This window comes from Mesocricetus auratus, unplaced genomic scaffold (assembly GCF_017639785.1).
Source record: "Mesocricetus auratus isolate SY011 unplaced genomic scaffold, BCM_Maur_2.0 Super-Scaffold_100676, whole genome shotgun sequence".
Lineage (NCBI taxonomy): Eukaryota > Metazoa > Chordata > Mammalia > Rodentia > Cricetidae > Mesocricetus > Mesocricetus auratus.
In genome coordinates, this window is record NW_024429266.1 from 56,815,646 (window position 1) to 56,843,127 (window position 27,482).

Sequence of the window (27,482 nt, forward strand, 5' to 3'; positions counted from 1 at the left end):
AGGGAGTTTATGTCATCTCACTGAGGGGACACAGCCCACCATGGAGTGGTCAGGGCACAAAGCCCGTGTGATTAAGAGGTAGAGAATGAATGCTGCTATTTCCCAACTGTCTTTCTGTTTTCCTAAGTCCAGACCCTCAGCCCGTGGGTGATACCATCCACATTCAGGGCAGATCTTCCCTCCTCGGTTAAACCTTTCTAGAAACACCCTCAGATAAGCCAGAGGTGTGTCCTCTAGGTGATTCTAAGGCAAGTGAAATCAAATTGATAAGGAGGATTAATCATCACAACCACTTTCTGTAGTGTTAGCACTGTTTTAGATTTCAGAGATACAGACGAAACAGATAAAGCCCCTGTCTTTCAAGTGTCTTATATTTTCATGAGAGAAGACACAGTAAAAGATGGCGGTGTGCTAGTTAAATGCTAAGGAACTTGTTATCAAATAAAGCAGTTGGGGGTTGGGGTTATTGGGGTGAAGGGTGGCAGGAGAGGAGGATGGAGGAAAGCGTAGGGCCCCGAGGCTCGAAGGTGGTGGGATTTGCTTTTGTTCAGTTGTGAGGGTGACGACGGAGAGGAGACACTGGGTTCTCAGGGTATCACAGCACAAACTGTGTTTCGCAGGATGCTAGGGGAGAACTTTAGATTTCTTGGCTCCAAGACACTCCTTAGAAATGCCACCAAAGCCGGGCGATGGTGTAGCACGCCTTTAATCCCAGCACTTGGGAGGCAGAGGTAGGTGAGTTCGAGGTCAGCCTGGTCTACAAAGCTATACAGAGAAATCCTGTCTCAGCCCCCGCCCCCCTTAAAAAGAAATGCCACCAAAGGTGTCTCATGGACAGGTGACTGTGTGGGTTTGAAGGTCAAGGGGTGTGAGCTAGATTTAAACCCGAAGGTTTGCAACATAAGGGTGCAACTCAGGGTGTGAATGCATGAGGACACCGGAGCAAGGTGTGTGTGTGTGTGTGTGTGTGTGTGTGTGTGTGTGTGTGTAAGAGGAGCTCCTGGGGTACAGCATCAGGAAATTGAGAGAAGAGGACCTGGTGTAGGGGACTGAGAAGGAAAGGAGACTTAAAGGTGGTCCTTAAAGTTGACAAGGGAAGGTGTATCACAGAGGACAGTGTGATCAGGAAAGATGGTGGCTAGGGGACTGGTCATTCACCATCTTCTCCCTAAGCACACTGAGGTCACTGGTACTTTTCTCTGGTGTTGAAATTTCACTGCCAACATAAAGTACTAATCTGTGGCATTAACACAAGGTGCTTAGGTCACAATAACTCTGCTTCGGAAGCACATGATGCCATTATTTTGGAAAAGTGTTAGTTATAGAGAGGGGGGTCTACCTTCTCTATCTCTGTGTGTCGTCTCTCCACGTGGTGCCCTGGAAGGTTCTAATGCATCAGGATGCATGTACCCGAAGGTAGATGCCAAGTCAGGTTTGTTGAGTTCTAATTTATATAGAATGACATTCACCTTCGTTGGATCTACAGTTCAATGAATTTTGCCAAGCCCACATGATTTGGTAAACACCTCTTCAATTAAGATACACAGCATGTCCATCATTGAAAAAGTTCTCATGTTCCCTTTTTGTGAGTTTTAATCTATTCCTTTGTCATTCATACATAATTTTTATTTCTTTATCTATACAATACATCTCTAATTTGGATCAATTGATTTCTGCTTCCTGTTTTTCTTCTTTTTTTCAAATCATTTAAGCAATTTTGATTACTTTTTCTGTGTCAGTTTTAGGATAATCTTGTCTATTGCTACTAAAAATAATGTAGAGATTTTGATAAGGATTGCATAAAATTAGTATGTAAATTGGGGATTAATTTGCCTCTTTGCTGTGTTGAATCAAATCCATGGTATTTCTATTTATTACTATTATTTTTAATATTTTGTAAATTTTTAAAAATGTTCACATAAGCCCTGTGCATATTTTGTTGTTGATGATGTTGTTTGAGACAATGTTGCACTCTGTAGTTCAGGCTGTCCTAGAACTCACTGTATACTCCAGGCTGGTCTCAAACCATGGCAGTCTTCCTAAGTGTCTCAAGTGTTAGGGTTACACGTGTAAACCACTATGCCCAGCTTGAGTCATTTACATGTTCTGTTTGTTTTATACCTAAGGATATTTGAGGGGTTGTAAATGATATTGTATGCTAAATTTTTATTTCCTTATGGTTATGGCTTTCATGTAGAAATACAATTAATTTTGTATATTTATCCTATATCACACAATCTTGATGAATTCATTAGTTCTAAGAACGCTTTAATAGATGCCTTGGAATTGCCTGTGTACACCATCATATGAAATTAGAAATGGTTTTATTTCTTCCTTTATGAGTTTTCTTGACTTATCACTGGCTGTACCTTGCAGAGCGACAGTGATGGAAGGTACCCTTGCCAAGCTCCAACGACAGGGGACAGGATTCAGTTTTTCACCGCCCAGTATGATCTTAACTGTGGATGTTTGTAAAAAAAATCAAGTTGAAGAAGTTTCTTTCAATGTCTGTATTTCTCACAGTGTTTTAAACTCTGATTGCTGCTGCAATTTTGTCAGAGGTTATGTCTGTATTGATGGATGTGGGCAACTGATTGCTTTCTTTAGTCTGTTAATGTAGTGGATTTCACTAGTTCCTTTAAAAATATTGACCCATTTGAAAATATTGACTTGCCTCACTTGAGTGAACTTCATTTGTCCATAATGAGGAATTGTTTTTATGTACCAATGAATCCTGTTTGCTAGTATTTTACTATGGATTTTGAACCTATTTTTGAGAAATATTATTTGGTCTGCATTCTTTGACTTCTTTTGTTTTAGACTTTTGAGGTCTGGTGTTGGTCTCAGGGTCATACAAGCTTCACAGAATGTGCTGGAAAGTGACCTTCCTCTTACAATCTGGAGGAGATGGCACAGGATTGAGTTAGCTCTTTTTATGTTAGAGTTTTCCAGTGAAACAGTCTGGGTCCAGAGCTTTCCTTCTGAGGGAATTTTTAAAATAATGAATCCAAATTTCTTAGTGATTGTAAAGATGGTCCGCTTTTGTTGCATTTGGGGGCGGTAGTAATTTGGTTTTGAGGATGTGGTCCGTTTCATTCACGTGTAAGTCTGTGCGTGTGCAGCATTTCCTGGCCATGCTTTTGAGTTCATAGGTTCCATGGCGACATCCACGTCTTCACATGTGTTGTTTTTCTTTCTTCCCCACAGTCCTGTTAGCATTCTGTCAGTTGTGCTGACCCGCTCTCCCCCACCCTACCCGTGCAGATCTCATGCTGCAAGTTCCTCTCAGCAATGCTCTAGCTGTATTCCCCCAGAGCCCACGTGTTCTACTTTAATCAGTTCAACGTATTGCTTTTTATTTTGCTTGAAACTTTCTCTTTGAACTGTGGACTTTTAGAGCTGCAGAGGAGTTCAAAAATTAATATGAAGCAGTTATTTTAAGTAATGAATGGAAGATTAAGTACACGATAAGCAATGAAATGTGCAGTCAACATGAGAAAATCTCAAAAAGCATGTGAAAAGATACCAAAAAAAAAAAGAAACAAAATAAAACCAAGTGTCACATTCTTTTCTTAAGTGTGTCCTTACATGTATTTAAAGTATATAACATTCTGAGTGGTTATCTAGGAGCCGGCTGGCGGGACAGAAAACTCCACCTAAAATAAAATCTTAAACTGTCTCCAAAAGAGAAAGAAAGCGTAGAATGGTCTTCATTCCCAGAGCACAGACTGTGTATCCAGTGGGAGGAAGTGCAAGAGTAAAAGGCCGGAGAATTCAGAGTTTGTCTTTCTAGTAAGTGTGCTCTTGCGGCACCCTGGAGTCCCCTGGTGACAAAGTCTAGACAGTCTTCCATGCCAGCATTTCTTCTGTGGCAGAGGAAAAGACAGTCACAGAATAATGCACATTTGCTTAAGAGAGATGAGGAACCCCAGCAGATATTAAGACAATAAAGCTGGGAGAGCCTGTTTTGGAGTTGGCTCAACCCCAGACATGCCTTCCGTCATCGTCGTAGTCATCATCATCATCATCGTCGTCATCGTCATCGTCTGTTATGTCTGGTCCTGCTGCTACTGGGAGCATCTACCCTACTGTCTGTGCCCTTCCACAGCCCAGACTTCATACACAGCAATAGGTGCTAATGCCTGTGTGCCACTCTGCCTTCTGGAATCTGGGGCAATGCCTAGAGCTCACAGCAAACTGACCTCTAGTTTTGAACCAGCAGCAAAATATTTGTGTGTACATTTGTTCTCCAAGTACTTTTCTATGCATTGTCTCATAGGGAAAGGTCAAACCCAGGTATACAGCGGTCCTCTCTAAAGAGGCAGCTGTGGAACAGTGGGCTCTGGGATGCAAACGAGAGTGCCTGAATCCTTAACCAATGGATGCTTTTCTTTGGTGTTGGTGGGTTTTACTGAGATGTGGCTTGATTGTGTTGCCTAGGCTGGCCTGAACCTCGCCACTCTTCTGAGTCCTGGCATTACAGGCATGCACCACCGTGCCTGGCTTTTAATAGATGTTTTATACCATTTCTTCAAGTGTAAAAAAGGAAAGAGTACCAATAACACATTAAATGGAAACCAGTTCAGATTTCTTGGGGGGGTGGAACATTCTTTGCTTCCTGAAGACATGTCTACGTAATAAAATATGGTCAAATGACCTTGTTTTAATTTATGAGTAGCATTTTATTTTCATTGTTAAAGACTTGAACTTCGATACTAACTAGTGGCCCAGTAGTCTTGCTGGTTCACTCTGTCATATCCTCTCCCCATTGTGCAGATGCAAAAGACAATAAATACGTAGGCAAAGACCCACTCTTGTCGTGAGACGTATCTCATGGTAGAACTTAAAACTCCTAGTTCCCAACCATAAAGTTTGAACCCTTTACAGTGTGTTATGGATTTGTTTGTGATGAACCTGTTTGCTTTTCTGTGGGTAAGGAAGAAAACATAGCAGTTTTTCTAAGGAAGTTAAGATATTGATGAGGTATTTATGAGTAAATTCTCCTTGAGTGTAGAAGAGAGAAAGAGAGAGAGAGTTCCATCTATAACTGAACTCCTCTAGGAGATTGAGGAATTAGCAATTGGATTGTGGTGTCAGAGCGTAAAGAGGTAATTCGTGGATGATAGAGCCAATTGCCAATCCCAAAGGCCAGTGTGCTTAAGCCCCATTTCTTTCAAAGTAAACAAAGATGCCATTATGTTCTTCAAAACTGCAAATGGATGTGGACAGAGATGTCAGTCCTGAGTGAGTTAAGTCTTCCCACATACATAGCTGGAGTAACCCTGGGTTTCTTTCTTATGTTTGCTTTGAGACAGGTTGATTGACTTATGTGCACTTTGGGAGCCTGGAGTTTTCTTGCCCTCTGCAGACTGGAGCAGAGCCTCCGCTGGGGTTGCAAAAAGCAGGCCGAATGAGGCAGAGAAGGTACGAATGGGGCCTGAGCATGAGTTGGAGGGTGGGGTGGGAGTGGACATTGTTGCCCCCCTCCCAAGCTCTTTACTTGGCCCCAATAATCTTCAAAGACTCAGCGCCTTCCTTCTCCCCAGGCATGGAAGCCAGGAGTCAGCTGCAGAGTCACAGCCCTGATGAGGCCTGCCCTCCCAGGAGGCGGTGCTGGGGCAACTATGGCTCCTGCTCTAGGAGGGGCAGTCAGCTGGCATTAGTTTCTGTCATTGTCTGTCCTGCCCATCTTAGTTGAAAAATTGGAAAACAGCTTTGTTAATGACCCTTACCCCTTTGCCTGGGCCCCGGCACCCTGGGTACTTCCTGAGCGACAGCCCTGGCATATGGGGGCAGTCTGAGAGCCCCTCCTCTGGGTGGGGCTCAGGGCCTTGGCAGATGGATGACTGTCCAGGGTGCATAGAGCGAGGGGGCTCACAGCACCGAGGCCACACCCTGCATCCAGGGTCTACATTGTTCCCTTCTGGGGAAGACTTTACACGGGACCAGCAGCACCTGCCTTCCCTGGAAAGGGTGGAGGCTGACACTCAAGTGAGGGCTTTGCTTTTATCAGAGCAACTGATGGAAGATGGCAGTCCACTGTGGGGCTGTGGGGACAGTGGCCCAGACGCCTGGGCAGCCGTTTCCTTTTGAGTTTGGTCGTTTCTGCCTTGCGTCTTTCTTGCTCTAGTGTTCTCAGAGTCTCTGTCTTCCCAGAGGCCGAGGAGGCAAAGGAAGAGATGCAAAAAGAGAGTGTGAAGGCGCCATGGTACAGGGATCCAGGCAGTCTCCACGTGGGCCCCCTTTGGACTACAGGACTGTCAGCGTAGGGCATCCCCAGGGAGATTGGCGCTGGGGCTTTTTCATCCCACCATTGTCAGGAACTGCACTTTTCTTTCTCTTCCTCTACTATACATGGAAGACTGACACAAGAGCGGTGTTAGATTCTTGGAGTGGGTGCACAGCATTCTATGGGGACAGTTCTCCAGGGGTCAGCAGAGTCCAAGACGGGGTTCAGCGTTCGGCCTCCACAGCCCTCTTTGGGAATTTTTCATTGCTACCCCTACACTCTAGCCTACGCTCCCTAGGGTCCCTTCCTTGCCTTCTTGGAGCCTGAAGCCCCCTCTATGTGATGCTGTGCGTGAGGTCCCTGATCAGAGCATGCTCAGTTGTGCTATGTCTCAGATGTGCCGGTCTCGTCAGCCCTGGCTCAGTTTTCCGTCTTCCATCGCATTCATTAAGTGTGGCATCGGGGGCTGGCTTTCTCACCGCGGCGTCACGTGTGGTGAAGGGGAAACACCTTCCAAAGGCTGACGGACACAGGAGAGCCTGAAAGAGTGCAGAGACGGCATGTGAGCAGACACGTGACTGTTGTGAGGCGAGCACCCACCTGGGCTCTTGGCCAGCAGCAATGGTCTTCCTTGTCGTAGTGTGTATTTGAGTGTGTCTGCCTGTGGGGCCGGTACTCTGCACACACATGCGGCGTCCAAGTTCTCTCACAGCAGCCCTTTGAGACAAGACCCCTTAGCACTCTGTGACAGATGCCAAGTCACAGGGGTTAAGGACTTGCCAAAGCCTTACCTGGGACAGTGCCATGCCAACATTTGGGTCCCCGCTACCCAACTCTGGGTTCTCTGTGGCTCACTTTAGGTTTGGGGCTGAGGGTGTTTCCAGCTTGGTTTGTCCAGAATTCATGAGAACACTGCGTGGTGACTCTGAGCAGTGTCCTCGGGGTCCCAGATGTGGCCCCGACTTGGTGGCTCCAGCTGGAAAGCCTTCTCGGGAAGGAGCCCTGCCCTTCAGGTCTCCTCTGTCTCTTCTCCCTTTGTTCCCAGCCCAATGCCATCTGGAGCTGCCCCGGGCATCTGCTCCTGAGCTCTGCCCTTTCCTTCTCCTCCCCTCCCAGCAGGAGGAACCTTCCTGCGCCCAGTGCCTCAGCTCATTGTCAGCTGGGGTCACTCAGAGCAGACACCTGTCCTCTGACTCATGCAGGGAAACCACCCAGGTTCCCCAGGCCTTCAATTTCACAAATGGATCCATTTGGTTAATTGCACTCCTACCCCGAAGCCCCTCTCCCTGTCAGCCACAGTCAGCCTCCTCACCACAGGCCCCGCAGACACGGAGCATGCTCAGGACCCATAGCTGTGGATACACAGGACCAGGGCTGCACACTTCACTGGGGACTCTTTAACTTTCCAAAACGGATTCCGGGCTATCAACATTTAACCACCTTCACCCATGGGTGCTGAGACAGGCCGGGGTAGGTGTGGGGTGTGGTTGACAGCGGTGACAGCCGGGGCCATCTTTGTTCAGCAGGAGCAATGCAGTCACATCTAGTCTCCTTTCTTCTCTCTTTTAAAAGCCGGTTTCACGCTGTAGTCCAGGCTGGCTTCGACCTCACAGTCTTCTCGCATCTTCCCCTCAGGTGCTGAAATAACAGCCTAGCTTCCCCTTGGCCCTTTCTGCTAACCCGAGCCCATCTCCCCAACAGAGGCTAGAGACGCTGTGTCCCACTCTGAGTTCTGATTTCTAATGTGACGGCCAGAGATCGTGGCGATGCTTCTCTCCGACACGGGAGCTGGTAATGTCTGGTGGCATACACAGCCACCAGCACTTCTCACAACCAGACTCCTGGCCAAATGGTGCGACTTAAAACTTGGGGAAAATCTCCCCCCGTCTGTTGCCTCCCCGCTTTTGCAGCCCCCCTCCCCACCTCCTGTCTTCACACTCTTCCTGCCTGTGGGAGCCTGTTTGCCGGCATGGCAGTTGGATTCAGACTGCTGTCTGCCTGGGTCGTACATGCAGAAGGCAGAGGGAGGAGAGCAAGAGGGAGGAGGGCGGGCAGTGGAAGCTCCCTCCTACCGGCTTCATCCTTTCCTTCTGTGTCCCACTTGTCACAGCAGACAGGAATTTAAAAAATGCAGCGGGGTGCCCGTCTTTGGAACAGCAGCAGCAAACCCGCTATCAGCTCCGAATGGAAGCCCCGTCAGAACTGACTCTACTGTCTCCTGATGGCCAAAGGGCTGGGTCATGGTGGAAGGAGCTGGTGGGAAGAGGAGTGTGGGCAGCTTTGGAGATGGGGGTGGAGAGCACCAAGGAGGAGAGCAAAGGTATAGTGTCTGCTCCGGGATCCTGCAGGGGCCTCCTGATCTTATTGGGAGGAAGCAGAGACTACCCATGCGGATAACCCGCCGCTGGTCCCAAGAGTGAGCGGTGGCTCCTTGGGCATCAGGCCAGAGTGGAGTGGTCTGCATAGGCATTGTGTCACGTACAGACGAATGGATGTGAAAGCCCAGGTTAACCAACCAGGTAGCAAATAGTACTCCACTGTGATTTGGCGGGAAGGATAAAAGTCTGGTGTTTCTTGAAGGGAAGGTGTGTTGGAGTTAGAGGCTTGGGTTAGAAGCTCATGGACTGACCTAACAATTGTCACAGCAGCCGTTCTGTAAATGAGTGCATGTGCCCCTCTCCTGCAGACAGGAAGACCGGGGCTCTGAGAGAAAACAGCAAGCACCTGTGTGGCTGGGGTGGGGTCTGCAATTCTAAGCCCAGGCCACACATCTCTTTAAAGTTAAATCTCCAAGTCGGGATCCGGCATATTCCCTCTGCTCTGTATGACTCCTGGCTAGTTATTAAGCCCAGCTCTGTTGTGCTCTGCACTGACACTCATTTCTGTCATGGGTCAGGGACATAGAAGACATCTCTCTTGCTCACAGAAAACTCAAAATCTGGTTACAGAAGTGAAGGTCACTTCTCATCCCCCACCCCGTGTTCTTCTATAATTTTGTCTCCTTTTTCTCTGCTAGAATCAACCTGGCTTCCAGCTGACTTTAGAACAGTGCCTGGCCGTGTGTGTGTGTGTGTGTGTGTGTGTGTGTGTGTGTGTGTGTGTGTGTGTGTGAATAGAGGTGTACTTGGGTGGATCACAGTCTGGACCTCATATGGATACCCACTGGGTGAGTCTGAGAACCTACCGTGCCATGCTGGGTGTAGGGTACGGAGGTTTGGAACAGAGAGCAGGGGACTTGCACTGCTGACTTCCTTTTGGAAAGGGAAAGGAGTGACTATCCTAGAATCACCTTCCCATTATCTCAAAATCTCATGCTCTCTTAACCTTTTATTTTCAACTTTATAATTTTTCCTTAACAATCATTTCTTTGATGCCATTAATATAAACAGGCCATTTAGTTCCTTTCAACATGAGAAACTTCATTTGTAATTTTGTTTTTCGAGACAGGGTTTCTCTGTAGCTTTGGTGGCTGCCCTGGAACTCACTCTGTAGATCAGGCTGGTCTCGAACTCACAGAGTTCCACCTGCCTCTGCCTCCAGAGGGCTGGTATTAAAGGCATGCATCACCACCATCTGGCTGAAACTTCATTTGTAAATTTAATCATTCATTTTCCTTTATGAACTATCACATTTTTATAAAACAAAGCACTCTAAGTTCTCTTGTTAATGCTTTTAATAACTGCTTTGGCAAGATGTAATTCACATACTATAAATGTACCCATATAAGGCATACAGCTCAATGATGGTGTACAGTGTTTTGTTAGGGTCTAGTGTTAGACAGCTACCAACAACTTAATTTTTATAATTGTATCACCATTCCCAGTACCCCCACCTCAAAGCCATACCATTCTTTAGCTGTAGGACTCTGTCCCTCTCTATCCCCAGCCCTGGGCCGTCACTAGCCCACCCTCCCTGCCCTTGAATCCCCTGGTTCTGGAGCTTTCGTGTATATGGAACCATGCAATAGGTGGTCTTTCTTTTCTTAGCCAGATGTTGAGATGCATCCGAGCTGCAGTGGGTAAGCACCACGTTCCAGTGAGTGGCTGAGTGGCAGTCCATTGCACGGGTAGACCGTGTTTTGTTTGCATGATGGCTGCCTCTTGTGGGGACCCCACACTTCTCTTTCTGATGAATATTAATTCCCAGGACCCCTTTCTGGTGCTCTACCTCCTGTCTCCACCTTCTATCCCATCTGGGTCCCTCCTTACTCCATCCCACTCTTGAGCCCTACTCACCCTTGGGGTCTGTCACTCAGGATTATTATCATGCTCTCCCCAGCCTTCCTCTGAGACACTCCCTTTAATGGTGGCATGCTGTAGAGACAACTGGAACCCTGACTCCTATCCTGATCCCAGTGGCCTTTTCTTCCTCCTTAAGAAAAACCAATAGTGTCCAAGTGCTGTGTAAACTTTCTGTTGGATGGTAGTTACCAGGACAGGGAGCCCAGGGAGAGAGGCCAGCTTGCGTACTGAAGAGGCAGGGCTCCTGCCCTTCCCAGCTTTCGGGATTCCTCTGGAGCTGAGAGTCTCTTCTCCCTCTTTTCCCTCAGACCCTTTCCTGAGTGGGTCTGGCAGGAAGCCTTTGCAATGCTAAACTTTCCCGCTCTTGAAGTGCTCTTTGAAAGCAGAGGTCGAGTGCCCCCTCACCCTGCCATTTCTCTACCCAATCAGTCCCTTTTCAGAGGTCTCTCTCCCCTTCTCCTCCCTCACGTGCTGTTCCACCTCCCTGGGACAGGTTTCCTGCAACCCCAGGCTATGTCAACCCTGGGGCTTGTGCTGGTCTCCAGTCTGTAATACTGGTCTATGGGGGTGTGGAACTTTGGCTCGCTAACATAGGCCACTAGGGTGGCATAACTGCTACCACCATGTAGTTTTCTAGTTCTGACCTTCGAAGGACAAGAGAAGAAACAATGACAAAAATACAGTTCCAAAAAATCCCTCTTGACAGCTGGCTAGATCATAGCATAGATGAGGCCTGGTGGCTCTTGGTTGGGTTGTAGGGCTAAGGAATGAGGCCACCTGTGTCCATTGGGCTTTCTTGCAGTGCCAGACTGGATGTACTGGGTTCCAGCTGGCCTTGGGTCAGAACGACAGGACAGCATGAGGCAGCATTCCACATCCTGTGTGGACAGGGATAGAGATGCAGAGATATCCATCCTGCTGCTGCTGTGGTGGGGGGCATGGAGAAAAATCAGTCTGAAGAGCCACAGTGACCAGAGAGTTAAGTGGACCCAGAGGATGCAGTCACAGTGTGGAACACAGGTTCTATGTCCCTACAGTGAGGGCAGGCCACCCCACTCCAGGGGCAGCTGGGTCGTCTGCAGGGCTCTGGTCCTGATGGTTGCCTGTGAATAACACAGTGTCGTGGGGTGCTTTCCCTCCCCAGGAAGTATGAAACTAAAACTAGATGTTCTCCAGGTCCTTGTGGTTGTCACCTGGAGGAAAAGGCCACTTCTCACTTCCTTCTTTCCATCCCTCCTTCTCTATGTAATAGCCAAGTGGTCAGGTTTCAGTCTAGAGATTTGTTCTGGTTGCTGCATAGGAAACAGCTGTTTTTAGTCAGATTTCTAATTAATGTAAATGAAGGTGTTCTTGTCTGCCCCTCCCCAGAGAGAATGAAGACTACTTGACATCTTTTCCCTAGTCCAGAAACCTCAGTGGCCTTAACTGAGGCTTGTTTGTGAGGCAGCTCCCCTGCTTATATCTTTAATGGGAAGGAGCCTCTGGCTCCTCCCTATCCTCCCTCCCCCTCCCCCACCCCTCCTCCCCCTCCATCCCCCCCTCCCCCTCTCCCTGACGATGGAGCCAAGCTTGAGGCACACACACCACAGCAGATGGAGACCACCCCTTCCAGCACCAAGAGGGGGAGTCAGCCTTGTACCAGGTTTCCTTTGCTATGTGAAAACCCTAGATGACTGTTAGCCCACACACAGCTCAGGAAGCTAGTGGCTGTCCCCACTGGGCATGGGAAAGCAGTGCTCAAGAAGCAGGTAAATGAGTGATTCCCCCAGCACCAAGCAGTGTCCCTGCTGCGGCGCAGTTCGAGTCTTCCTGTAGAGATAATTATTCGGTTAGACGGACTTTCTGTGACAAGAGGGAGATTCAGTGCCAAGTGCTGTCAGAGTAGGGAAGCCGCCCTTCACACTGTTTCCTCGCCTAATGCCATCACCTCCCAGCTCCCCCGCCCCGCCTCTCTCCTCCTTGTTGGTGTTTCTGTTTGTAGATGTGGTGGCCATCTGTAGCCACACTTTGAATCCCCAAGAATCCACGTTAGAGGCCCGTGAGCCGCACAGACTTCCTTGTGCTTGGGTGAGTATCTGTCACTTCCCTCTTTGGTGTGAGAGGGACAGAGGTGGGAGTGGGTATCACTGGGGTCACAGAGTGGGACCTCAGGTGTCCCAAGCTGACCCCCTCTGCTTCAGAACCTAATGCTGATGTCCTAGGGTGAATGACAGGAGACTGGACAGGACACCTGCACTCTGAGAGCCTGTGAGGATGGCACTGAGGGTGATCTTCCCTGAGGTCAGGCGGAAAGCTGAGAAAGAAGTAGGGGAGCATTCTGGAAAACATGAACACATCTAGGGCATTGGCTGCGCAGGAAGAGCCTCTGCTTCTGAGGCTGCCGAGTCAACACTGCCCAGGGATTGCTGCTGCCTCACTGCTCCGCACAACCACTAACGGCAGATTCATCAGGCCTTTTATTAATTGAAGATTTATTAGGCAGACTTATTGATGGGTCAAATACCTCCCGGTAATAGGAAGCATCTGAAACGATGGCTGCTCAGCCAGCTCATGAGGATGTACCGCGCTGTCTCACTGCAGAGGGAAGCAAGAGTCAGGCCTGCCACTACTCAGGGTCTACAAGACACTGCCACGGAAACAGCTCTTCCCACAGGACAGGACGCAGTGACCACTGGGATGAGCATGGGATACACTGGGGAGCAAGGAGATGGCGGGGGCACGGAGGAGTCCGTGAGGACCTTGAACACTGGTGCAAACCAGTACAGTAAATACGGACGTGAGATTTGGGGCTTGGAAAGGATAGGTGTGGGTCTGCGCTGGACAAGGGACACAGGATTCTCTGAGTGTGGGGTGACTGTGAATGAGAACATAGGCTCACTCCTTCGGCTGTTTCTGGTAAACACAGCACACATGGTTCTTTGTCCTTTAAGGGGTGAAGGGGAAGGCTGTGCATGAGAATCTGATTCTGGTGATGGCCTGAGCCACTGAGGTTTGCGTTTATGTACTGACCATTTGAAAATGTCATGGGTTCATATCAGGAGTCGCTGGCGTCCTCTGTTCCAGGAGGGGAGGGCTTGCTTATCCACAGAGAACTCTCCAGATGAATCTGAGCCCTGGCGTATCTCTCACACCACGCTCAGACGTGCCTCTGCTCCAGCTCCTTCCCAATTCCTAAGCAGGTTGTTTTCGGGTAGCTATCCCAATCAGCCTTGCTGCCTGTCTTTTTAACGGGAGTGGCTGGGGTTTGCGTTGGCATGGGGGCTTTTATTATCTCTCTGCTCCCCCACAATTTCCTGTGGCAGTGATGTGTGAATGTGTTCCTTAGTTGGATCTTGTAGTACTATTCTAGTCACTTGATTAGCTTATTCCAAGAGCTAATTGCTGGCATGTGGCCTCAGCTCTCTCTCTCTGTTGGTGCATCCCTAGGCATTAATTCACACACAGCCTGGGAGAGCCTACAAGACTGTCACTCATGGCTCCCAGGCATTTCAAATGGAACTTACCACCTGGGCCAAGCCCAATCTCTCTGCATCGCAACCATGAGCCCGCTTGCTCCTCCTTCTGTGTTCAGAGCTGCAGCTAGTCCACTTTCCAACCTGGAACTCTCCATGCCACCTTCTGTCCTCCACCAGTCAGTCATCAGAGCCTGCCATTTGTGGCCCAGGAATCCTCAAATCTCAGGAAGGCCTTGGAGATGGGACTGGCATCTTCCAATGTGGCACTCCCCCTCCCGCCCTTCCCAGGCCACCTGTGGATCTGGAGCTGACAGGAGGGGTGGTAGCATGAGGAGAGGGGACCCCTAAGCAGCATCCCTCCCAGGCTGCACCGGCAGAGCAGGGGGATTCATTAGAACTACAGCCTGCCACCGAGCCCCACCCAGCCCCACCCAGCAATCTACCTGCAGCCTATGCCCTTGTGAACCCATGAAGGCTCTCTCTCAAGAGAAAGGGAACTTGTCTTCCCCAGCTGTCTCAGGGAAAGTCCCCAAGGACCAGCAGGTGTCTGTTCCTAAATAGCTGTGCTTTGGGCAGTGCTGATTGTCTTGAATCTTGGGCCCCACCCTGGAACTAGGGTAAGACACTCTTAGGAAGGGCGAGAAATTCTCCCAGGGAGAGAGTCGTGCTGTAGATGAGAGGAGAGTCTGGCTGCTAAGTGAGCACCTTGTAAGTGTCTACAGTCATCCTGCTGGCTGAAGAAGATGCTGCCTCCAACCACAAGAGACTCGAGGTACAACTGGGGACACAGGCAACTCACTGACCCCAAGAAGTAGCATTCATTACAGTGAGAATATCTCAGGATGTTTTGAGAGCATATAAGATGAGAACATCCTGCAGACTTGGTGGGAAGGTGTGGCAAAGGAAGCATTGTGGGTAGAGATGTTGCCCTGGGACCTAAGCCTGGGTGATGAGTAATAAGCTAGGTGAGAAGGAAAACTTGGAAGACAGTGATTTGTGTAAAAAGAATGTGGAGCCAACAGTGACCACCCGGAAGGAGGGAAACAGGAGAAACCATTGATTCAGAGCCGGATTGGGAGCCAGCCCCCATCCCTTGCATGTGCAGGGCCCAGGCCAGGTTGGAAATGGAAAAAGGAAGGCTCTGAGCGGATGGAAAGCTGGAGGATGTCCTGGCAGCAGGGCGTCACAGGTGACTGAGAAACATACACAGTCCTGCTGCTTGGTCCTGAGATGGAAAATGGGGAAACTGGGGTCACTGACTGTGCTAATCACTTTTCCCTTCATTGTGACAAATACTAGGAAAGTTGGCTTGAAGGAAGAAAGGTTTATTTCAGCTCACGGTTTCTGAGGATGAAGTCTGTGGGCACATGGTGCCAGTGTTTCTAGGGCTGAGAAGTAGACCAGCATGGGGGATGGGGTGGAGCAGAGCTGCTGATCTCTTCGTGAACTAGGCTTTGGGGACAAGACCCACTCATTAAGTGTCCATCCTAGTGGCATTCTGCCTGGGGAGTAGCTGTGGAAACAGGACACCCAGATTCTGTGCTTGCATCCAGCCCCTCCACACTGCTGCCAGAGTGGCCTTTACGCACGGATCTCACCACTGTGCCATTCCTGCTGAAAAGTTGGAATGCTGGCCATCAGTGGCCTCTGTGAGTAGGCTTGTATCTCCCTGACAGTGCCATGTCCCAACCCACTGGCTACCACAGGACCTAGGCACAAATACTTCTCCCTACCTAGGATGCTTTTTCTAACCCACCTTTGTAAGGCTGGCTCCTTCTTGCCACTTGGGATGCTACATCAGGACTTGGCCAGATGCCACCTTCTTCCAAAGGCCTCCCTTAATCCAGGCTCTCCTACCATCCTATTGAAACTTCTTTTTTAATAAACATAATCATCATTATTATTATCATTATTGGTTTTTCAAGACAGGGTTTCTCTGTGTAGCTTTGGAGGCTGTCCTGGAACTCACTCTGTAGACCAGGCTGGCCTTGAACTCACAGGGATCCGCCTGCCTCTGCCTCCCGAGTGCTGGGATTAAAGGCGTGCGCCACCAACGCCCGGTTAAGGAACTTGTTTTAGGTTCACAGTTGAACTGAGTTGGTACGGAGAACTCCCACACATCCCCTGACGCCAGCGGCAGAGCCTTCCTGTCACCACTGTCCTTTGCTGGACCCCACTGATAGTCCTGCAGCCACATGCCATTACCACCAGAGGCCCCAGTACAGCAGGAATCACACTTGGTGTTGCTGGGTCTGAAAATTCTGTAATGATGTGAGCCCACGAGTACGGTCTGATACGGATTTATGTCTGGCACCTCCTGGCACCTTCTGATCTTACAGACGGTGTATCTTGCCTTTTTTCAGAATGACATTACAGTTGGAATCACTCACTTTGTAATATCCACCCAAGCGGCTTCTCTGACTTTTCATGGCTTGGGAGTTCATTTCTGTTCAGCACTGAACAATGTTCCAGCACCCTCATGTGTCACAGTTAATTGATTCGTTTGCCTGCGGGAAGGCACCCACACTTCTGCGCCTGCTCAATGGAGCTGCTGCAGCGTGTGTGGGTGGATGGTGTTTTCATCCTCGGACATAAGCCTTCTGATCATCTCATTTTGGTCCTTTCCAATTCATTTTCTGTTATCCTCTTGGAAATGTGGGGTATGTGAGTGGATAAACCTTGTTTGCACCCACATGAGTTCCCTAGCTCAGTGCCTGCACCAGGTGGGCTGCAGCATGGACGAATGTCTGCTCCCTGCTCCCTGCCGCCTGAAAGCCTGTGACAGCCACTGCTCAGGGGACCAGAGCCACCAGCTGAGCCATATCTCCAGGCTGCCTGTCTTTCTCAGTCACTTCAGACATATTGTACCACTGTCACAGCCTGCCTGAGACAGGGCTGTGAGGATGTCGATCCCAAAGGCGACAGCTTGAAGGAGGGAGCTGTGGGCACCTATTCCATCTGCCAGGGACAGCTTGTAGGATCAACAACCGGGGGCTTTCAATGGGGAGGTGCAGGGGCAACCAGGACCCAGAAAAACAAAAGGAATAGGAAAGCAAGCTGTGACAATGAGTGGATAATCCTGGTGACTACTCACCCATTGTGGATAGTTACACAGACTGCCAGTGTGTGTGCACCCTTCACCTCTGGGAGGGGAAGTCCTGATCCGTGACAGCAGCTAGCGGGTGTGACGCTTTTGCTGTGCGCCCCACGAATACTGCATGATTCCCAGAGGAAGTGCTTCTGGGGTAGGAGCCGGGATTATCTCCGTGTTCCAAAAGAGAAGTATAGAGCTCTGAGGCCTGGGGTCTCTGCCTTGTAAGTGGGGATGCCGCTAAAGCAGGCAGTCTGAGTCATGGCCAGTGCCCTTGAACTGGACCAAGAGCCACCATGCCAGCATCTCCCCTGGATGGTGGCAAGTGATAACCAAATTCACATGTTCCCGTCTGAGACGTCTCAAATTGGAGTCGCTCGGGATGCTCACAAATGTTCAGGCAGGTCACTCTGGAGTGTGGACTGTTTCTGAACAAGATAACAAGTTCTTTGGCATTCATGTTTACAAAGTGAAAAAATCTAAAACCCGGTTTGGCCCCTCCCCAGACACTGAAGAGGTCAGAAGTTTGCACATTTGAGTGGTACCCACCGCTCTGCTCAGTTGGGCTCATTTTTCATGGATGGTGTGTGGTGGCTGTGGCTGATGGGTAACTTCTGCTTGCATCCTCCTCTCTCAAACTTCCTCCTCCTTGGTCCTGGTTGGATGGATGTTTGAGCTATTTCCACCGTTTGGCCTTTGTGACGCTTTGGTGAACATCTGCCCACACACATGTACTTGCTTGAGAATCTGTTTTAAATCCTTAGGGCATATACCTAGTAAAGTTGAAGGGTCACAGGCAGTTTTCTGTTTAAGTTTCATTAAAAAAACTAACAAACTATATACTGCCTTTGAAAATAGTATTTTCACCTTGGGCCTTGGCTGTGTAACAAAGACAAGGAAACTAGATAGAAAAGTCCTGGTCTAGACTGCAGGATGCCTGGATTCTTTTCCTAACTTTGAACTAACCAGCTGGGCGATCCTAAGCAAGTCTTTTGCCCTCTTCTGACTATTGCTTGTTCATCTAAAAAGTGAGAGGATTATTTACAGTTAAGTAGCTTGTATAAAATTAAATAACCTTTGAACTTTTTCTCTTTTAACATTTGGTTGGGGGGGGAGAATGGGTTCCTGAGAACAAAGAAGGGATTTATTAGGCAGCAGAATGTGGTTATCATGATGTCCTTTATCTACTATGCTACTAAACTGTGAATTTCAACATCCCTAACAGCTGGGCTTTTTCCTGCCAATGTGTTTCTGATTAATGAGTAATTTCTGGCTTCTTAGTTCCATCAAGATTCCCAGAATGAATATCTGTCCCTTTCCCATCACTTCTGCCACTTGGCAGGTTCTGGGCCAAACATGGTGGTCAGGGAGCCTGGACTAAGCCCTCCTACCCCTTCCTGAAGGAAGGCCATGCCTTCCCTAGTACAAGCTCCCTCCACAAAGGGGGCTTCAGTCAGAAAGTCAGGCTGATCTTTGGAGATGTGAAGTCAAGGTGAAACATTAGTAGCCTTTCTGAAGGACAGTGTAAGGACCACCCTGGAGAATTAACTCTTGTGATGCCTTCTAACCACAGACCCCTACACACACTTACTGCCCCCTAAGATTCAGGGATCTTCATAGATGAGAGGGCAGCAGGATTGTAAGAGCAGACTTGGTAGATAACCTCATGGAAATAGTGCTTACTGGACACAAAGAGCCGTTGCAAACATGAATTTATCATGACTGTGATAGCATGCACGAGACCTGTGCACACTCCAGTCAGACCAAATCCCAGCATGGAGTGGGGGAGGAGAGCACAAAACCATTACTAGCTGAGGAATTATTGGCATTTAATAGCTGCTGGGAAAGTCCATTTTCTTTAATGATATGACAGCCCTACTCCCAGAAATAGCTGGGCAGCACAAACTAGACTGGATGGGATTAATAAAAGAAGAAGAAAACTCACCCTTGTGTAATTAAAGCATGGCTATCAGATACGGGAATAGGGGGAGGGCATGCATATGTTCAAAATACATGTTATGGAATTCTTAAATAACAAAATATTTAAAAAATAATACCATCTAAGTAACTTCTTTCATTTATTCATGTAGTTGTTCATTTTTCTTACCTATCCTAATGTCCATCTGTCACACATTTTGAGAGGCTATTTGGTACTGAGGTTAATTTCTAAGAGTAGATAATAAACTTTCCCATTTATGGAGCCTTCAAATGACTTTTTGGAATGAATGCAAAGCCGAGGATGCCATCGTGGGAGTAGAACTGGGTATTCGGGAACACCTTGGTACCACTTAGCAAATCCTAATGAGAGAGGCCATGATCACAGACTGTCCTGCACACAGGTTGATCTTTCCTGGGCCAGTGGTCAGGACAGCAGACACTGAGACTCTTGAGGAGCCGCATGCCAGGGGAGAGTGAGAAAGATCAGGTAGGCACATGGTTTGGAGGCATGGAACCAGTAAAGGAAGTTAGCGTCAACTTGGGGACAATAGTGAGAGGTGACAAGGAGTGGCATATTTGTATTTGTGCTTTAGAAATAACAGTTCTGGTCATGGACAGAGAATGAATGGGGGACATAAGTAGGAGCAGCGGGGCTACTTAAGGGGCCACTGTAGTCACTCTAGCCTGGAACCCTGGTGATCCAAACCAAGGAGATGGCCATGGGAAGGGAGGCAGGTAGATAGAGGCCAGATCTCTCTCTCTCTCTCTCTCTCTCTCTCTCTCTCTGTCTGTCTGTCTCTCTCTCTCTCTCTCTCTCACACACACACACACACACACACACACACACACACGGAGGGGCGGGGCTAGTGTTGGACTCATTTGCAGAATCCTTCATTCTGGCACGGGGAGGTAGGGTCTAGTGATGCTTCCTACTTTAGGACCCCAGAAATATGGGTGGGTGTATACAATTGACTGTGGGTTCAGGTTCCAGCCAAATAGAGCAGGAGCAGAGCTGTGTGTCCAGCTGATACAGATGTCCTTGGAGGAAAGCTAGAGGGACTCTGGAGACTCCGCCCGTGGCCTTCCCCCATGACTTGGTCCCCTAGTGCTGGCAGGCTGGAGGAGTTAGGAGCTTCAGGCAGCCTCAGCGTGCTGAATTTGAGTCACAGCTCATCCCTTCTCCTTGGACAGCCCTCCCAACTCTCCATAGGGTCAAAGAATATCAATGATCTCTTATTCCTGTGTCCTTACCCAAAAGCATCCTGCTCCAGGCACACTCAGCCGTTGGTCCAGGGAAGCTTTGAGCTGGTACATCTATTCAGGACCTCTAAGCCAGCGTGTGTTTTAATGACGGCTCTATGCAGAGTTGCCTTTGTTCCACACTGGGTCTTAATCACTGGTGGAATTGTCCTCTGGAGATGCCACCTATAGCTCCTGAACATGTGGGACAAGTGGGAACGCCCAGAGATGTTTTTGGTTGGCAACAGGGCTGGCTGGACTCTATTGACATTGGGTAGGTAGAGACCAGGGGCACTTCCAACACCCTATAATATAAATGACAGTTCCCATGCCATGGACTGTTTCGTTCCAAGGTTAGAAACCCTGGTCTAGGAGATTCCCGCTCTGTGGCCTAGAGGTCCCTCAAGTCTTTTGAGACTCTGGGGGTGAGTAGTACAAAACGCAAGTTCAAGAGAAACTCACTCGCTGTTGTTTTCTTTCTCCAGCTGAGCACTGTCTGGAAAGCCCACGCAGAGCGGCACGAGGCGTCGAGAGCCCGTGGGCTGGGCAGCTGGGAGCAAGGCCCGGTGCTGAGGATGGACCGGCAGCAGGCGCCACCCTGGGTCCACATAGCCCTCATCCTCTCCCTCCTCAGCCTCGGAGGAGCTATTGAGATTCCGATGGATCGTGAGTTCTGTGCCCTCTTTTTCCATTTTACCCCTGATGCTGGAGGAATGGGTGTTGGAGAGAGAGGACAGGGAGGCGAGGAGGAGAGGGGCAGCAGTGGATGTCAGGCTTCAGAGCTGGGTTTTTCTCCAAAGGCTTGATGTAGGCTCCCACTAGGAAACTGGAAACTAAGATGCAGGCCTCTTCTTAGGGATGTGGATAAGCTGGTATCTGTTGCCTGAGGAGCGGAACCGAGAGTTGCGTAGTTTGGAATCCTGAAAGCCACCTGGAGTTCTCTCTCCCATACTTACCCACATGACCTTATCCTTGACTTACCTTTCTAAAAGCGATCTCCAGGGTCAAGTGTGGTGGGGTGTCCTTACTAGTCTAACTCGATACACCCAAAGCTGATGCCCCCTTTTGGCTGGAGTAATAAAGACGATGGTGGATAGCCTGGGAAAGGGTTGGCAAGGACAAAAGACACAGCCAAATGAGAAGTGAAGCCATACTATGTTATCATGGGACAGCCAGGCACAGGTTCTTTCTGTCCCAGCATTCCCTCAGAACTATCAAAATAGGGAACTCTCATGTCTGCTCCTGGTGGCGGAGCCCTGTCTGACCCTGACATACTGGACTGATGTCTGGCTCTCTGTCCTCCTTCTCTGGTACTGTACTCACTGGTGGCTGTTGATCGCTCCTTATTCCTTGGCCCTTTCTTCTAAGCATACACCCCTTTGGTACCGTGTTGGTACATGTCCCAGAAGTCTTAGCATCCTAGCACTAAGGTGTAGGCATAGCACCTCTCTCTGCCCCCTATTCTCTACCTCAAGGAATTCACTGAGTCCACATGATGCCAAGATAGACTTGGACTCTCTCCAGTTGACAGATGGATGAAGGAGGCGGGAGGTGAAGATGGCCTCCAAGAAGGCCCCACGCGCTCTAAAGCAGACCTCCTCCACTCCAGTGACAGCTACCCCAGAGGAGTCTGCACTTCTGGATGACAGAGACCAGTGATAACTATGAACTGATACCAGAAGCAAGCTGGCCAAGACCACTGCTGCCTGGGTGTCTACACATGGAAGGAGGGAGAGAGGAGAGCTGCGAGACCAGCGTTCCCATGGTGACCGTCTGTGGTGGGCTCAAGGAGAGTCTCATTAACAGCCAGGCCGACGGTCTAATAAGCGGCGTGATAAGGGCGTGTTCCCTGGAGAGGAGGGTGCAGAGGAAATTAGGTTATGGAGAACATCGTGAAGGCTCATTTCTCTTCTGCCACTTCTCACTCACCTGCTGTTAGAGGCACGGGGTGGGTGGGGGAGGGGCTCCTGCAGTGTGAACCCAGAAGTAGATGGTTTGGGCTTCTATATTGAAGATATGGATTTCCAAGGTCTACTGGTGATGGGTATACAACAGGAAACTCGAGTACTGCCTGAGGCAGAAGGCTGAGGGCCCTAACCTCCTTACCACTGAGGAGGAGGAGGACAGGGAGGAACTGTCTTTTCATGCTGTATACACAGACCAGACCATTTCCTGTTCAGGGTCACCCCCATCAGGGTGATAAAGTCAGAATGGAATCTGGGTCTTTTGTGCTGTGGCACAATGATCCTGCTTCCTTTTAGTGTTTGGACCCTGCTGGAATTGCAGCTGCCCGAGGCAGACAGAGCCCTCGGAGTGGTGATGACCCCACCACATGTGGTTCTCATAGGAAATCCACATGTGGTGCCATCCTCAGCTGACAAATCAGGGACCAGGGAAGAGCTGAGTCAGCACCTGACATCAGCACCTCCGAGAGGAGTCCCTACCGCATGGTGTAGTTGGTTTGGCTGTGTCAGGACGGACCCCATAAAGCACTGCACCTCCCTAGTTGCTGCAGACCCGTGTCAATAACTCCTCTGCAGAAGCTGAACTGAGCAACAACACAGCAAGGTCAAGGGTTTCCTCAGCACATTTCTTCCCTGGCTTAACCACAGCTCTTCCCATGTTCTCTGAGCTTACCTGCCATCCGGGCTTGGGACAAGTCAAGTGTTCCTAGCTTACCCCCTTTGCTGGTAGGGTGAGGCTGAGGGTATCTGACTAGAGACTGTCCTGTGGGTATCTTACTCATTTGCCCCTTCAGGGCATCCTCTGTGCCTCTAGGGCAGGGACACTGCTCCCACTCTGGCGCTTGGCATAGTATCTTTCTGGAGTAGCGCCCTGGATGGCTGCACAATCCCTTATTGACTCGCCCAGCCTCTGGCTCCAATTGCCCTGCCAGTGAAGTCACACGCCACATCCCTCCCATTAGCCCGGAGGAAAACAGCATGACCTTAAAAAAAAAAAAAAGGAATGGTCACCTCATCACCTCATCAGCCAGAATGGCCTTGCCAAAAATGAGTCTTCTAGAAGCTTGCATATACTTCCATCCTCCTTACGCTCAAAAGGATTCAGCATTTCCTCCTGGGAGCCCACAGAAGAGGTCAGCAGGATGGAGAGGTGTTCCTCCCCACGCTCATCTGAGATGGCCTCAGTAACACACCTACTCCACACCTTCCATCCTTCCAGGATGGAGCCCAGAGATCAACTACCAGAACCCAGGAAGAAAGGAGGGGCATTAAGGCAGAGCCCTGGAGCCAGAATAAACATCTGCTCACCCCACAGAGATGGGTTAGGGGGCCACTTTCTCCTTATAAACCAGAAGAACAAATTCATTCTCTACCTGATGTCATCAGACAGCAAGTTCCGGGTCAGGAAAGAATGTGTGGTGGGGTGACAGAGAGAGCACTGTTGTTCTTACCCTCAGACAGGCTGTCCCTCTACCTTCTCTCCATCTCAACTTGTCTTCTGGCTTGGTGCTGTCCCTGCAAGAAATCCCTAGGGAGCAGGATGGTGACTGAGATGTCATTGTCTCACTAGGCAAGTAGATGCTCAAGCGACCCTTTACCAGGTAGGCTGCATGGGCTAGGGTCAGCAGTCAGCCAGTTCTAAGCTGGCTTGGGAATCTCCATTCACTGAAGTATCTCCATTTTCCCTCATGCGCAATGTCAAGGATAACAGCATCATGAGGCCCATGCCCAGCTAACTCACTAAGGGTGGATTTTGAAAGCTCTGCAACAACATCTGGAGAAGCTAGTACAAATTCTGTCTCCAAAGCTAGCTTCCATAAGTCGTAGCCATGTGACCACCCCTCCTTGAATTCATGATGCCATGGAAGGCGGCAGAACCCGGGAGCAGGGTGCATGAGGACCAAGAGGCATCAGTGTGACCTGAGATGAAGTCATATCCCAGCTGGTGGTCAAAAGGAATGTGCTCAAGTACCGGTCCTACCTGTCCGGAGACTGCCCCCTCCTCGTGCCCTGTGCCAGCCCACTGGCTTTCAGTCTTTTTAGGATTACTGTTCTTGGCAGGAAAGCCAATGCAGGTGAAAGTGCCGTAGGGGAGCATCACAGAGCATCACAGGCTTTCCATTCGCTCATTTCCAGCCCAGGCAGACCTGGACAAGTGAAAAGCAAAATGTCCCTTTACTGCTCCAAGGGCCACACCACCGGGCTCATGGAGCCCTCTTAAAGGCCATACCATGGAGATTTTCTTTTGCTGACAGACTGCGTGGTGGTCTGTCTGTTCCTGCCACGCACCATCCCTTCCTCACAGCCTGTCCTCTGCTTCCATGACTCTCTTGGGCCTAGGCGAGCCCTGGCTCCTGGCAGGCTGCCCTTTCTGAGCCTGCACCACCTACTCCCAAGTCTCTTCACTCTGGTGGGAAGACGTCAAGGTCTTCTTGACTCTGTTCCAAAGCCTCCTACCTCCTGCTCTCCCCAGCAGCATTCACTCTGAAAAAGGCAGCCCACCGTGCGCCAGCATGATGTGTGGATATCACCTTGCTTCCTCACAGTATCATAAGAAAAGACACTGAGGAGTCCTAGAGAAATATGTCGTCCTTTCTCCACATCTGTTTGAACCGAGGCTTGCTTCCCACATCTGAAACCTTGCTACCCAGGGCACAGTTCGTGGGCCACAGTACCACCTAGGCATTTGTCAGAAGTGGGGGGGGGGCTTCAAATGGATGTGATTCTGTGGTAGAGGCGCCCTTGCCTGGGTTCCACCCCCAGCACTGGAAGAAAACAACAGCATAGAATCCAGACTCTACAGCAGGCCCTCTGAGCCAGAGCCTGCATCTGCTCTAGTCTCAGTGATTCCTTTGTGGGTTACAGTGTGAAACGCAGGAGCACACCTGTGCACGGCCCCTGTGAGGGATGTGTGCCGTCTACTCCTTTGTCCCGTCTGTGGAAGACACAAGAAGGAGCGGTGGGCTCAGCCAAGTGCCGGGATTCTGTCACCCAGGAACAGGACTTCTATAGAGTATGTTTTTGTGTAAGAGAGAAACAGTGTAGTGAGGGAATGGGGTGCTTGGCCTCAGTGCTTCTATGTTTTAGGCCTTTGTCCCATTACATGGTTAAAGTCCACTCACCTCTTCGTTCCACAGCATCTCCATGCTGACCCTGTGCACCGGGCTCCCACATCCCTCAATGGTGTCAGATGCTAGGAAGCATCTGAAGGGTTCCTTTTAGGAAGCGCTGCCATTTGGGGACATTTGGACTTCCCTGATAACATCTCCATTGGTTACTGGTCCTGGCCTACCGTGTAGTCTTGGTCTCCCCGGTGATACACCTTTTCCACGAAGTGTTTGCTGGGCCTGTTCTCCAACCTTGCCTGTCTCTTCTACGAAGCTCCAGATCTGGGATAAATCCCCATGCCCAGTGTTGTTCCCATGTCTCCTCACCCCCTGTATGATAGGGCAAGAGGATGCCTGATAGTTAGCCGGTCAATTGCGTGCAATAACAGTGTTCTCCTTCTCTCCCCCTCCCAATGCTAACCCACTGGAACTAACAGCAAGCATTCAGAATGAGCGTAAGTGCCTCGTGTGCCTCCATGCCCTTGAGTCTCTGGGAGGTTGGAGGGAGGGAGGAAGGGCTGGGAAAAGGCCAGTCGAGAAAACTGGCCTTGAATTCAGTGGCCTCTTCATTGTGTGTGGGTGCTGTTCAAGCCTAGTGAGTCCTTTGCCAATGTAAGATAATGTCCCCAGGACAGGGGGTGGGTAGCTGGTCAGAAGAAGGTCTACGGATAGCATCTGGGATGTTCCATAGCTACTGCAACTCCTTCACCCACTGGTGGCTGGCACCGCACCCCCAACCCCCGGCAGAACACCAGCTTGCTGGTGCACAGGGAAGCCCTTGCAAAGCTCCAAGGGACTGAAGTCTCTTTTGGCTCTGGCCTCAGCAGTCTGGCCATCTGTTGAGAGTCGTGGCTCAGAACCGTCACAGTCCTAAGTTCTGCAGTCATAGCTGGTTTCCTTCCTGTATCCATTCAGCACACATTCAGCAGGAACTGTTGTGTCCCGTGCAATGTGCTGGGCACTGGAATATGAGCCTGGGTGAAACAAAGCCTGCTTGTCAGTTGCTCAGAGGGAGACTGGATCTTCTTAAAGGGGTTCCTGTGCCCCACTTTTGACAGCCACCCCTATCCTGTAACCCTGTTTAAGACGCTGCATCTTTCGGGTACTACTCATACCTGCTTGCTTGCCTGCCTTCCAGGTGGCTCCTGGTGCTCTTGACTCTAGCCACTCTCTAAACCAAGTTCAGGGCAGGTGTCTGTCATTCTGACCATTGCCACATGTGTCCTGTTGCAGTGACCCAGCCCCCAACTATCACCAAGCAGTCAGTAAAGGACCACATCGTGGACCCCCGTGATAACATCCTGATTGAATGTGAAGCTAAAGGGAACCCCGCCCCCAGGTGAGTGGAGGGAGAGGGACCTGAAAAGCCACGGTTGAAATGACCCACTTCCTGGTCACGCCTAGGCAAGCAAACTGAGAAGTTTGGCATAGGGCTTGAGCAATAACTTGATGGTTGAGTGAGCACTGTATTTGCCAGGATGTGAGATCAATACCTGAGCATCCTGGTCATCTGGCTCAGTTACCTGTAACTGCAGCTCCAGGAGCACCCACTGCACCTGACCTCCACAGGTAACCACGTGCACATACCCCACTTATACCCCCACACATACCCCACACATACCCCACACATACCCCACACATACCCCACACATACCCCTTACATACCCCTTACATACCCCACATATACCCCTTACATACCCCACATATACCCCACACATACCCCACACATACCCCACACATACCCCACACATACCCCTTACATACCCCACACATACCCCACACATACCCCTTACATACCCCACATATACCCCACACATACCCCACACATACCCCTTACATACCCCACATATACCCCACATATACCCCACATATACCCCACACATACCCCACACATATCCCTCACATATCCCACACATACCCCTCACATAACCCACATACCCCACACATACCCCTCACATATCCCACACATACCCCTCACATACCCCACACATACCCCACATTACCCCACACATACCCCACACATACCCCTCACATACCCCACACATACCCCTCAGATACCCCACACATACCCCTCAGATACCCCACACATACCCCTCACATATCCCACACATACCCCTCACATACCCCACACATACCCCTCACATAACCCACATACCCCACACATACCCCACACATACCCCTCACATATCCCACACATACCCCTCACATACCCCACATT

The 27,482-nt window shown here is 49.8% G+C and overlaps 1 protein-coding gene across 1 annotated transcript in view; it reads left to right on the plus strand.

The window, feature by feature from the left end:
- Positions 1-27,482, plus strand: part of Nfasc (neurofascin) — a 164,717-nt gene that overhangs the window by 63,598 nt on the left and 73,637 nt on the right. The window contains 3 exon segments of the mRNA XM_040738665.1: positions 5,316-5,424; positions 20,679-20,859; positions 26,498-26,603. Coding sequence (XP_040594599.1) covers positions 5,316-5,424; positions 20,679-20,859; positions 26,498-26,603 — 396 coding nt within the window.